General features: G+C 37.6%; 1 protein-coding gene and 1 pseudogene across 1 annotated transcript; one reads left to right on the top strand and one right to left on the bottom strand.

Annotated features, from left to right (window-relative positions):
- Window positions 1-16: 16 nt before the first annotated feature.
- On the bottom strand, window positions 17-6,052 carry LOC109102520 (coagulation factor VII-like). Its single transcript, XM_042717029.1, has 8 exons — window positions 5,892-6,052; window positions 5,591-5,754; window positions 3,843-3,867; window positions 3,454-3,567; window positions 3,225-3,371; window positions 2,303-2,394; window positions 1,875-1,995; window positions 17-1,558 (listed from the first exon to the last, which is right to left on the bottom strand). Exons 1-8 carry the CDS (start codon window positions 5,974-5,976, stop codon window positions 1,011-1,013), a joined length of 1,296 nt encoding a protein of 431 aa, XP_042572963.1. The 5' UTR covers window positions 5,977-6,052; the 3' UTR covers window positions 17-1,010.
- Window positions 6,053-11,504: 5,452 nt separating this feature from the next.
- LOC122135766 overlaps window positions 11,505-13,162 on the top strand; it is an 8,702-nt pseudogene continuing 7,044 nt past the window's right edge.

Here is a 13,162-nt window from a genome sequence, read left to right as displayed (position 1 = left end):
TGCCAGGACACACGGCAGCATTTAAAAGAGTTTATTTGTGTTTATGTATGTGCATGTTCCAGTGACAGATAATATAATTTCACGTTCTGCCATCTTTTAGTATATTCACTAACATGTGTCTTTATGTGTCTTTAAAGGTGAAGTGTGCTTTGCAAACTGAAATGCAAAAATAACAAGATTGTTATTTTTTTTTTTTTGTCATTTTCCAATACCTGTTTTTCCTCCAAGTCCAGCCCAAACTCACATGATTGGTTAGATGTTAACATGTCGGCCGCTCAAACAGATCAATGTTGTGAAAGTGTTTCAGGAATTAGGGGCCGTTCACACTAAACACGTTTTTCCATTCCACTGCCATACTTTTCCATTGTTTAAAGGAGTCATGACACGAGAAATCAAATTTGCTTTGATCTTTTGGCACATAAGAGGTCTTTGTACCATCTAAACATCCTGCAAGTTTCATAGCTTGATTAGTTTTGTAAACGAGGCTCAGTGTCACGGAGAGTCACAAAGAATCATTCGTTGATAGATGAAGCGGAGCTAGAGCTGCATCATAAACCGAAGAAAATGATTCAGAATGCTTTGTCTGGAAATAACCATTTTATTTTAATCATGTTGTCGAAACACTCACATGCAATAGCGAGGGGGCGTTGATACGTTAGCCAATCATAACAAGCCTTAAAGGACACGCCCCTTAAAACAGGTGGTTTCAGAGTGAGGGTTGAAAATAACATTTTCCCTCATATTTATTTGTTTTCTTGTTCAAAAAACTTTATTAACATTATAAGTAAAATTCAAATAATTATAAAATCCATGTCATGACACATGCCATCATCTCGTGTCTTTTGCAGCGTCTTGTGCGTGACAGGCTTTTCTAAAAACGCAGTGCTCTAATTAAAGTTCAGCTTTTAAAAACGAGTCTTGTTTTCCCCGTTCCACTGCCCACGTATACTGTGTGAACGGCTGAAATCTGAACACACTTCACCTTTAACGACATTCATAAACTCTTGAATTCATGCGGCGGCTACAGTCTTCATGATCCACTCCACAAAGACAGACACGCGCGTGTAGATGCCGTAGACGCCAGCGCGTGCGCAGCCTTTGCCCCAACTCACAATCCCTGTCAGAAACCATGTGTTCTTATAGCGGGTGACCAGCGGCCCTCCGCTGTCCCCCTGACAGGAGTCCCGGCCGCCCTCGATGAAGCCGGCACACAGCATGTTCCTGGTCACCTTCAGGCCCGACTTTGCCTTGCACTCTTCTGAAGAGACCCTCGGCACCTCCAGCCGCTGAAGAACCGGAGACGACGGACCGGACTGCGACAGATGACCCCATCCGCTGACGGTGGACATGCGAATGGCTCCAATGGTGCGTCCGAAGGTGCCGTTAACGGGAGGAAGGCAGATGGGAATAGCGAAGGCGTCTAGCGTGACGGGGCTGTGCAGACGCAGCAGGGCGATGTCGCTGTCAGCGCTGGAGTGGTTGTACCGCGGGTGGACGAACACTTTAGACACTTTCCTCGTCTGTTCGGTTCCTTCATCTTTCCCACGGATGTGTTCACCTGCAGCAGAAGACAAAATGAGACCGAAAGAGAAGATACAGAGCTGTGAGAGGAGGATCGTCAACAGCGTTATATGAACAACTCCTCACCGTTATGACATTCTGAATTTACATAGCAGTGCAAAAGAGTGGAGAACAAAATAAGCAAGGATGCAACACAGCTACCTGTTGAATCCACTGCCTTTTTGATTGTCAACTGGGAGAAATCAGTTTCAATCCTGGATTGTTTCTAAATTCTAAATCAGAGTTTGACAAACTTGCAATTGCAGTAGACAAACCCAATAATGACGGTAGTTCCCGACCGAGTTATTTCTTACCAACTGTTACTTGTAAGATGTTTGGATCCTTCTCCCAAACGCAGTGAGCTGCGGTGAGAATCCATTGGGAATCTAGAATAACGGCACCGCATTTATACTGTTCATTATGCTGTAGTAAAGCCTGTGGAGGAGACGCACACACACAGAAACATTGAGAAAACATCAAACGAACAGATCTGAAGAACAAATGGATTGTGATGAAAGTACGCTATTCAAAATTAAGGTTTTTTTTCAATCTATGGTTTTCATGAATGAAATGTAAAATCTATGGAACCTTCCCAATGGACAATACGTTTTAAGGGACAGATCTATGAAAGGTTCTTTAGGAAACTGAAAATTGTTCTTCTACGGCATCACTGCCAACATTTTGGAAGCTGTGTCCAGAGAAATTAACATGCGGTTCATCTGATTTCCTCATGAATCCTCACCTGCCACGGACACTGTCCTTTAGGACACACGTCACCCTTCACTATCCTCGGACCCACACCCTTCTGCACCAGCCTCCCACACGGGAATCGATCTGAGCACATGATGAGAAACACAACATGAGTTTACCTCAACAGCAATATGGCCTTACAGCACAAACACAAGGATTTTAGAGTCATCCACCGGAGCATTCCTCTAGCTCAATCAGTAGATCATGGCGCTATCCATGCCAACATCATGGGTTCGATTCCCAGAGAATGTGTGAACTGATCAAATGTATACCTTCAATGCAGTGTAAGTCGCTTTGGATAAAAGCATCTGCCAAATGCATTAATGTAAACATATCCAGCACACTGATGTGCACTGGAGCTCAAAATATGAATCATCTCCGAGACACTATAATATAGAAGGTGAAGAACTTACTTTTTTTAATGGTGGTGAAAGTTCATAAGTTCATACTCGGTTAGTGTGTGATTTCAGATGCAGCAAATGTTGGGAATAGCATAGGCCTACTAACATACTAACATGCTACATCTGCGAGTTCTGCAGTTTGCAGCATATTTAATGCTCAGTGTTTGAATTTTCTGTATGCATGACCAACTAAATGTCCAAGTGTGCAATATCGACACAGTACAGTGAGTGACACACTGCATCCCACAATGCAATGTGCTTGACTCGACCCTCCATTTCTAATCAGCAGTGATAGCGGCATTGGTTTTTCCTGATTTATTAGGTCACACTGCAAAAAGTTCAGACACTTGTGAAGAAAACTAAACATTGCAAATGCTAAATACCATTATTTCTGAGCTGATATCTGGACGCCGCTCTGTGTGTATGTTGTTGTATAATGCACACTGTTTCACATACTTCTAGTCTAGGCAATGGACAGTTTTTTGGCTAAGACGTCTGTGTTTGCGGACTGACCCTGCGGCATGCAGCTGCTGTTGTCTGTCTGTAGTGTGTATCCAGGTGCACAATCACAGCGATGGGTCGAATCACTGATTTCTACACAGAAGTGCTCGCAGCCGCCGTTCTTGTACAAACATCCGTAGGAAGTGGGTGGAAATATTTCTGTGGGATGTACGACAGGATTAACACGAGTAGATGCTCATTCTGCAGATCTTTGTGTTGTGTTGTGATGATTGTGTGTTACCTTTGTCGCAATGTCGCCCCTCAAAGTTCACTGGACAGACGCAGATGTATGCGTTTACCTGATCCACACACGTGGCTCCGTTCTGACACGGTCCCGGCTGACAATGATCCTCCTCTGAAGAGGCAAACAAGATTTACACAGATTTACGAGATCAGAGGATGCTGTGAGTGGAGTTTGTGCAGACTCACTGTCTGTGGCTGTCAGGGCGTTTCTATACAGTCTAAGGAGTTCTGCATGGTTGTTAGCTCAGTGCTATGCAGTTTTTAATTAAACTTACTTTAAAATTTATGTGCAACATTTAAAAACCTGTTCAAGAGATTATTTTAGCATCTAACTATTCATGAAATGTAATCTGTTTTTATCAGATGTGCTTGAAGTTGCTGGTTTACCTGTGTATCTCTTCCAGAAATCTTCCTGAAACACAACAGGAGAGCTCTGTTAGATTTCCTTCAGCTCTTCTGCTATGTCTGTGCAGTTGTTGGTTGTTTTGTCTCAAATTCAAACACAAACTTTCATTGATCTCATAAGTGTCTTACTGTGTGACTGACTCTGAATTATCTGAATTGAGACTGATTCAGAATAATCTGAATTGAGACTGATTCGGAATAATCTGAATTGAGACTGATTTTGAATAATCTGAATTGAGACTGACTCTGAATTATCTGAATTTAGACTGACTCTGAATGATCTGACTCTGAATTAAGACTGAGTCTGAATGGTCTGAATTGAGATTCACTCTAAATTATCAGAATTGAGACTGACTCTAAATTGAGACTGATTCTGAATTATCTGAATTGAGACTGAATCTTAATTATCTGAACTTAGAAAGTATTTTCTGAATTGATTCTGATTGATCTGAGTTGATACTGACTCTGAATTATCTGAATTGAGACTGAATTTGAATTGAGACTGACTCTGAATTGAGACTGACTATGAATTATCAGAATTGAGACTCACTCTGAATTATCTGAACTGAGACTGTATTATCTGAATAGATTCTGAATTATCTGAATTGAGACTTACTCTGAATTGAGACTGACTATGAATTATCAGAATTGAGACTCACTCTGAATTATCTGAACTGAGACTATTATCTGAATTGATTCTGAACGATCTGAATTGAGACTGAATCTGAATTGAGGCTGACTCTGAATGGTCAGAATTGAGACTGGCTTTGAATTACCTGAACTGAGAATGACTCTGAACTGAGACTCATTCTGAATTATCAGAAATGAGACTCACCCTGAATTATCTGAACTCAGACTGTATTATCTGAATTTATTCTGATTAATCTGAATTGAGACGGACTCTGAATTGAGAGTGACTCTGAATGGTCTCGATTGAGACTGACTTTGAATTACCTGAATTAAGACTGACTCTGAATTATCAGAATTGAGACTGACTCTGAATTGAGACTGATTCTGAATTATCAGAATTTAGACTGACTCTGAATTATCTGAACTGAGACTGTATTATCTGAATTGATTCAGAATGATCTGAATTAAGACTGACTCTGAATTGAGACTGACTATGAATTATCAGAAATGAGACTCACCCTGTGAATTGATTCTGAACAATCTGAATTGAGACTTAATCTGAATTGAGGCTGACTCTGAATGGTCAGAATTGAGACTGGCTTTGAATTACCTGACCTGAGAATGACTCTGAACTGAGACTCATTCTGAATTATCAGAAATAAGACTCACCCTGAATTATCTGAACTCAGACTGTATTATCTGAATTTATTCTGATTAATCTGAATTGAGACTGACTCTGAATGTAGACTGATTCTGAATTATCAGAATTTAGACTGACTCTGAATTATCTGAACTGAGACTGTATTATCTGAATTCATTCTGAATAATTTGAATTGAGATTGACTTCGAATTGAGACGGATTCTGAATTATCAGAATTTAGACTGACTCTGAATTATCTGAACTGAGACTGTATTATCTGAATTCATTCTGAATTATCAGAATTGAGACTGACTTCGAATTGAGACGGATTCTGAATTATCAGAATTGAGACTCACTCTGAATGATGTGATCTAATTTTGAATGATCTGAATTAAGAGTGACTCTGAATCAAGCACCACGTCACTCTGAGCAGATCTTGTAAAGGTCTTGTTCTCCTCACCAGTTGTTTGGGGAGGGTGAAGATCTCTCTGGCCTCCTCATAAGAGCAGATCTCCTCTAGACACTCTCTCTCCAGATTGCCCAGCTTCAGCTCTTCCAGGAAGTAGTTTGCCCGTCGGACTCGAAGCTTTAATGCCCGGTTTGCCTCAGACTTACTGAGGAAGACTACAGATGATGAAGAGACCAAGAGTAAATATCAGGCAGACACACGAGTGAGTCTCTGGTTTAACATGTAAACATGGATGAGAAACACATGACACACAGCTAATCTCACAAACAGTTTTTAAGATCTCCACTCTCACCTGATGGAAGCCCAAAGCACACTGGGATGGCGAGCAGCGCCAGGATCATGTGGCAGAGCTTCATTCTGTTCAGGTTGTACTCCATGATGTTTTTGCTTCAGGTTCGAAGTCCGTAACTCATCGGCTGTGGTCTGGACACACGGACAGCAGATTGCACAATACTGTGTGACTGAAGGGGCTCTTTAAACCACCAGCAGATGGAGCCACTGATACAGAAACTGAGGAACAGCCTTCCTTCACTTTATTCATGCCCTGGGTGAGATTTCACACAAGGGCTGACATTATCTCAACAAAACAGACCGTGACATGAGATCAAACTAGACACAAATATTCAACTGTTACTTTTAAGTTGGCGCTTAAAACAAAAAGAAATGCCCATCAGTATTTTAATGCATTTATTCTTCTTTGTGTCAACAATCTGGTGTTAATTCAGCACAAACTGCTTTCATTCAATAGATGATAATTTCAGTTAATTTCAGTTTCTTGGGGGACTTGATTTTGGATTTTAGAAACAGCATACCTTTTAAGAAATTTAAAGAAATCATGCAAAAATTATAATTATGTCATCATCTACTCCCCAGGGTTTCTGCAGTTCTTAAAAAAAAGGTCTTAAATCAGAGCAGAAATTCTTAAAATTAATAAAGTCATGGCAGTAAATGCTGGATGCAGTGCAGAAAATGTATTTTTCACAGTGTATCAAGATACATTTACTGGAGATGCAAAATGAGAATATGAAGTCTTGTTTTCTTAGAAATTAAATAAAATTAAACGAGCTTAAAACAAGAACAAATATCTAAGTCCACTGGCATATCTTTTGATCATTATCTTGCTTCATTTTGATGAATTTCTCTAAAACAAGACTTCAAGATTTTGCATCTTAAGTAAATGTATCTTGATTTAAAGATTTTTAGATGTTTGCACTAGAAAACAAGACAGAAATAGTGAGGAAGAATCAGAAGGTAAATTAGAAGAATCAGAAGGTAAAAGATATTACCATTCTAGTGTTTTATATATATATATATATATATAATATATATATATATATATATATATATACAATATATATATATATATATATATATATATATATATAATATTGTTTGTTTGTTTTTGTTTTTTGTTTTTTGTTTTTTTGTTTTTTGTGTGTGTGTATGTGTGTGTATATATATGTGTGGAATACAATTAAAAATGAATAGAGATCTGTTGGAAGCTGTATCTTCAAAAGTATTGCTAATACAACTCATTGTGTTCTCTCTTAATTACGTTTAGAGAACATACAGGTGTATTGTGTTAGTTTTTCTGACTTGGTCTTAAATTTAAGACCTTAACATTTTTCATTAAAAAACTTAAATCCTAAATTTACCTTCACAAAACCTGGAGAACCCCTGCTCCCCCTCATGTCGCTCCAAACCTTTATGACTTTATCTTCATATTTGAATTTATTTTTTATTATTATTTTTTTTTCATTTATTCCAAACAGTTAATGTCAATGGGGTCCAATGTTGTTTGGTTTCCAGTGTGTCACAAAGTAACTCGTGTGTTTCTGCAGAAGACAGAAAGTCATACAGGAGAAACATGAGAGTGAGTAAATCATTTTCAGGTAAACTCTTCCTTTAAGTATAAAGTTTCCTTTGACTGTAATTGCTGAACATTCAAAAGGTGTTCCTCGTCTGACAGCACAGTAGCGTTTGCATAATGAATCATCGACATCACAAAAAACTCTGTTCGGGTTTACAGCTCCTCTAACATTCATTTACATAAAACTATAAGAAGCCCTGTGGTTTCCGTCTTGAAATCAGCTCGAGTTTAAACTCTAGTTCAGATCTGCGTGTGATGAGCTGCTTTACATGCTTCTGGGGCGTCTGAACGTTAGCTTCTCTTCTCGTTTGTTGAGACCACAGAGATGCGCGGTTGCTGATCCACACAACACACACAGTTCAGCTCGCATTCAGAGCTGCTGCAAACACACAGTGACAATAAGACACAGAGCACCATACTCACTGATTCAACAGATTTATATTTGAAATATGAGAAAAACACAAACAAAGACACAATAGTATGTTCACAACGGGCCTGGAGTGAGCGGACGAGACAGATAAACTCAACCAAAAACTACCGTCTTCACTAAACCAGCAAATAATCTGAAGTACTACATAAACAGAAGGTCATTTAATAATGTGCATATTATACTCACAATTGAATTGTTACATTAAAGATAGAGTCTTAATAAAGTAGCTTAAGTGAAATCATTATGCATAATTTAAAGTTACATAATTACACACTATATTAGATTAGAAACAAATCCCCGGTTTCACAGACAAGGCTTAAGACTAGTCCCAGAATAAAACTTAACTCTTACAACATAAAAAAAATAAAACCGACCAACCACCGATCTTAAAATATATCAGTGCCTTTGTTTTGTCTCAAGATGCACACCAGTAATGTTTTCCTAAGGCATGCTTAGAAAAAACAACTTAAATGTCCTAATTGAACTATGACCTTAAACCAGGCCTATAACTAACAGACACAAGTCATTACAATAATATCACCAAATTATCCAATCGAGACGCTTTATCACAGGCACTTTTTATGGAAGCATTACAAGTCTGATGGTTAAAAAAAAACAAAAAAACAAGAAGAGTTTCAAACTCTGAAATGAGTGACTGACATGTTTAAGTCTCAAACACACTAGTGAGTATCTTTACAGGATCAGCTATCTGATTAGCATTTACTCAAACTATAACAGACGCAGTTCTGATGCCAGAATTATGCAAGTAGGTCACAAAGTGAAAGCAGAGACGCAGGTATAGAGAAGTGAGAAGCGTCTTCCACAGCGCAGGCTGGAAACCACATCTGTGGGCACCTTTCCTGTACCAGCAGTGTGTGTGTGTGTGTGTGTGTGTGTGTGTGTGTGTGTGTGTGAGAAGAGCCCCTAACGCGGTTACAGTTCTCACCTGAGGACACACACAGCACACTGAAGGAGCAGCTCACACTGGAATTAAGATGCAAATATTTACTTGTCCTCAGACCAGATGGAGATTTGGAGAAATGCAGCACAGCATCAGTGTCTCAGCAATGGATCCTCTGCAGTGAATGGGTGCCGTCAGAATGAGAGTCAAGAAACAAACTCGGAGCACATTTTCATGTTTTGCTGAACTATTGTTTTTAACACACATCATCATTATCATCATCATCCTCAGCTGAACGAGTCATTCAGAAACACACCTCCAGAGGTGGTGTTGGTCAGGATCCCCTCCGTCACGTCATTATGAAAGCTGTAGGCCAGGTAGAGGAGCATCATGGGAAGTTTTGTTTCTGATCGTATGGGGTTTTCTAAACTTTTGTGTAACAGGCCAATCCTAACCTTCAGACGCTCCTCTGATGATCCTAGAAACCTGCAGAAGCGTCTTGTTCAGCAGTTACTGTGGAGTGAATCTCAGATCCTTTTTTGAGATGTTTGATATTTCCATTGATGTGTGGTTTGTTAGGAGGACAATATTTGAAAATCTGGAATCTGAGGGTGCAAAAAAATCTAAATATTGAGAAAATCATCTTTAAAGTTGTTCAAATGAAGTTCTTAGCAATGGCATATTACTAATCAAAAATTAGTTTTGATATATTTACGGTAGGAAATGTACAAAATATCTTCATGGAACATGATCTTAATATCCTAATGATTTTTGTCATAAAAGAGAAATGTATAATTGTGACTCATACAATGTATTGTTGTCTATTGCTACGAATATACCTGTGCTACTGATGACTGCTTCTGTACTGCAGGGACACATTTCATCACTAAGTGTTTAATTTTAAAACAGTAAATCTTATTTTTGAAGACCCCCCCTTTTTTTTTGCATTGTGACATTATTTCCATCACAAACACATTTAACATGAAAACTGTCATGAGTGTTAATGCAAAAAATCTAATATTTATTTTAATAAAACTTTCTTCATTCATGTTTTGAGTATTAATGATGTTATCCATGCCATGTATTTTATTGTGTTGTCATTTTATTTGTTCAACACTTATGCTTATGTATTATATAAATAAATGTTACTTACCAAATGTAATATAAAAATGCATATATTGTATTTTATATATACACTGCCGTTCAAAAGTTTGGGGTCAGTAAGATTTTTTTGTTTTTAAAGGAAATTCTTCTTCTCATCAAGGCTGGATTTATTTGATTAAAAATACAGGGGAAAAACTGTAACATTTTGAAATATTATTGCAATTTAAAATAACTGTTACCTATTGATTATTTGATGAATAAAAAGTACACCATTTATTCTAAACAGATTTTCTAACAATATAAGTCTTTACTGACACGTTTTTTATCAATATAACTCATCTTTACTGAATAAAAGTGTTAATTTCTTTCAAAAATAGTAAGAAAATTACTGACCCCAAACTTTTGAACTGTAGTGTACTTTGTTACAAATCACAGGTTCCAAAATATATATATATATATATAAAAAAAAATGAAGCAGCAAAAACCTGTTTTCAACATTGATAATAAATAAAAAATTGATAAAGCATATTAGAATGATTTCTGAAGATCATGTGACACTGAAGACTGGAGTAATGATCACAGAAATAAATTATTATTATACAATTGATGTATATTAAAATAGAAAACAGTTATTTTAAATGCAATAATATTTAAAAAATAAAAAGAATAAATCTGTATGTTTTATCAAATCAATGCATACTTAATGAGCAGAAGAGACTTCTTTAAAAACAATAAAAAATCTTCCTGATCCCATTTTCATTTTCTAAGCTTCAGTTTTTTTTAATCAAATATAACCACAAATCGTTTTAAATAGTTTTAGTTAAAATTAACAAATGTGATAATATTTGATTTAAGTTTATGGCCTCATCAGCTTCAGGTTATTTAATCACAAACACAGATATACATTAGAAAAACAATACAGTAGTACACAATACAAAATACAAATATGACCTACAGCAATTATAAAACAAAGTTTTGTACATAAAATTCTATAAAAGATTCTTTAAATTTACTTTTGAAGGAAATTGTAAAAGTCTTTCTGGGTCTAGCTTATAAAACAAGTCCTTAAGAGTTTGTCCTGATAATAACTCATCATGACATTAAATACCTTCAATAAAATCAACTAACTATATTTTATTTTCATCAGGTTTCTTATCTAGTATTTTGTATTTTTTAATATTTTGCATTTCTCTTATAATATTAAATCGAGTCAAGTCACCTTTATTTATAGAGCGCTTTTAACTGCTATAGTTTGTGTCAAAGCACTTTACAGTTTTAAACAGAAAAATAGTGAGTCAATAATGCAGAAGGACACTCAGGAATCATATTTATATCGATATAATCCATTTATTACTGTAAACCACTTTTGAGCACAGATCCGCTGCGGTGAACACACACACACACACACACACACACACACACACACACACACACACACACACACACACACACACACACACACAGTCTTACTGTACATTGGTGAATAATTGCATAATAAGCGCATAATCACTGTTACAAAACCTCACCGGAAGTACATCATACATAACATACAAACAAGTCACGTGATGTCATGTAATGTACATGTGCGCGTTATGCATGTTATCATTAAATCTGCATCTGTTTACTGTTAATGAAATAAAATAAACTTGCAGCTAGTTTCACATGTACAGACATACAAAGACGAACACCGATTCACTGACGACAGACAACTAATTTAACATCTTATATTTCTACACAAACCTCACTTTACCAGCAATAATATTCGAATAGACGATGGCGTACTGTGTCGAGAACAGCCATGAAGAGACCACCGATGCGATCACTGTGAGATATCGATGATCGATTGCTTTTGACTTTTACTGGAACCTAAACATTGAGGAGACATTGGATTCATTCTAGCGATTCGGTTCGTTCGGACAGTTCACCGACAAATGACTCACTTAGTAATTTGAGTCCTCACTCTCGATCGGAGTAAAATACACTTACTAGTGCACTATATCGTATTAGTATAAAGTTCGCGTTAAATGCTGTGTTGTTTGTGGTTCTCTGTAATGCAGGAGTGATTCACACCGATTCGGTTTGATTGAATTGGTTTGAAAGAACGATTCACGCGATTCGGACACATGCGGATGGTTCTTGTTTGATGTCGCGTTCTTTCATTCACTCTGGTGAAGTCGTTTAAGTAATAAATGTGACTTTTCATTCAGTTTGCGTAAGTTTTTAGAGTGATGTTTGTATATAATGTTTCTAATCAGCGTTTTTGTGAGATACTAGAGCAGTTCTGTTGTTGATCGTGTTGTTGTCTGTCAATGTTTGTGTGATATCAGCACATCTGAGCCTCGAGATGATGGAGTTTGAAACTGGTAAGATCTGTGATCAGTCTGTCAAATCATGAAGTAGTTCATTTCTCCTACAGGAAACAGATGTAGAAATAGTTTGAACACTGAGAAAGCCCTCTGTGAGTCATTCGGGAAAGAATGTGATTTTAGCGCATCTGCTCCGATACAAAGTTGCTCTTTCAAGCCGCTCGGTCCTTTGATCGGAACAATGAGGAATCACTCTGAGATCAGCATTCATGAGGTGACCCTGACCTGACAGAAGAATTAGGGAGTGTTGAGGGGTTTCCAGGAGGAGGACATCTGCAGAGCTTTGCATGAAAACAGTATAAAAGCTTTCGAGACGGTCAGATGTTCTGCAGCTTTGCTGTCTGCTCATGACTTCTGGAAACTCCTGAGCATTATGTTGAGAGACAGAGAAGATCTGATGAATGACGAGTGACCAGAAGATGATGGTGTGTTTCAGAGCAAGCGAGGACCTTCTGGGAGGAGGTGGATGTGGATGTAGTGTTTGATGATCTGCTGGAGAAACTTCATCACTTAAGATACGCCATCACACACAACACTGCTACTGACAGAGGTACACACACACACACACACACACACACACACACACAACACTGCTACTAACAGAGTTAAACACAACAAAACTTCAAAATACATGTTAAAAAAAAAAAATTATAAAAATTATAGGACTTACTCAACTAATTATTTTACGCTATTGACAGAGGTACACACACACAACACTGCTACTGACAGAGGTATACACACACACACACACACACACACACACACACATACTGCTACTGACAGAGGTACACACACACACATACTGCTACTGACAGAGGTACACACACACACATACTGCTACTGACAGAGGTACACACACAACACTGCTACTGACAGGGGTATACACACACAC

Source organism: Cyprinus carpio, chromosome B1, assembly GCF_018340385.1.
Source record: "Cyprinus carpio isolate SPL01 chromosome B1, ASM1834038v1, whole genome shotgun sequence".
In the NCBI taxonomy this organism is placed as follows: domain Eukaryota; kingdom Metazoa; phylum Chordata; class Actinopteri; order Cypriniformes; family Cyprinidae; genus Cyprinus; species Cyprinus carpio.
The sequence above is the reverse complement of the archived record's forward strand: the minus strand, read 5'-3'. Positions and strand labels throughout refer to the sequence as shown.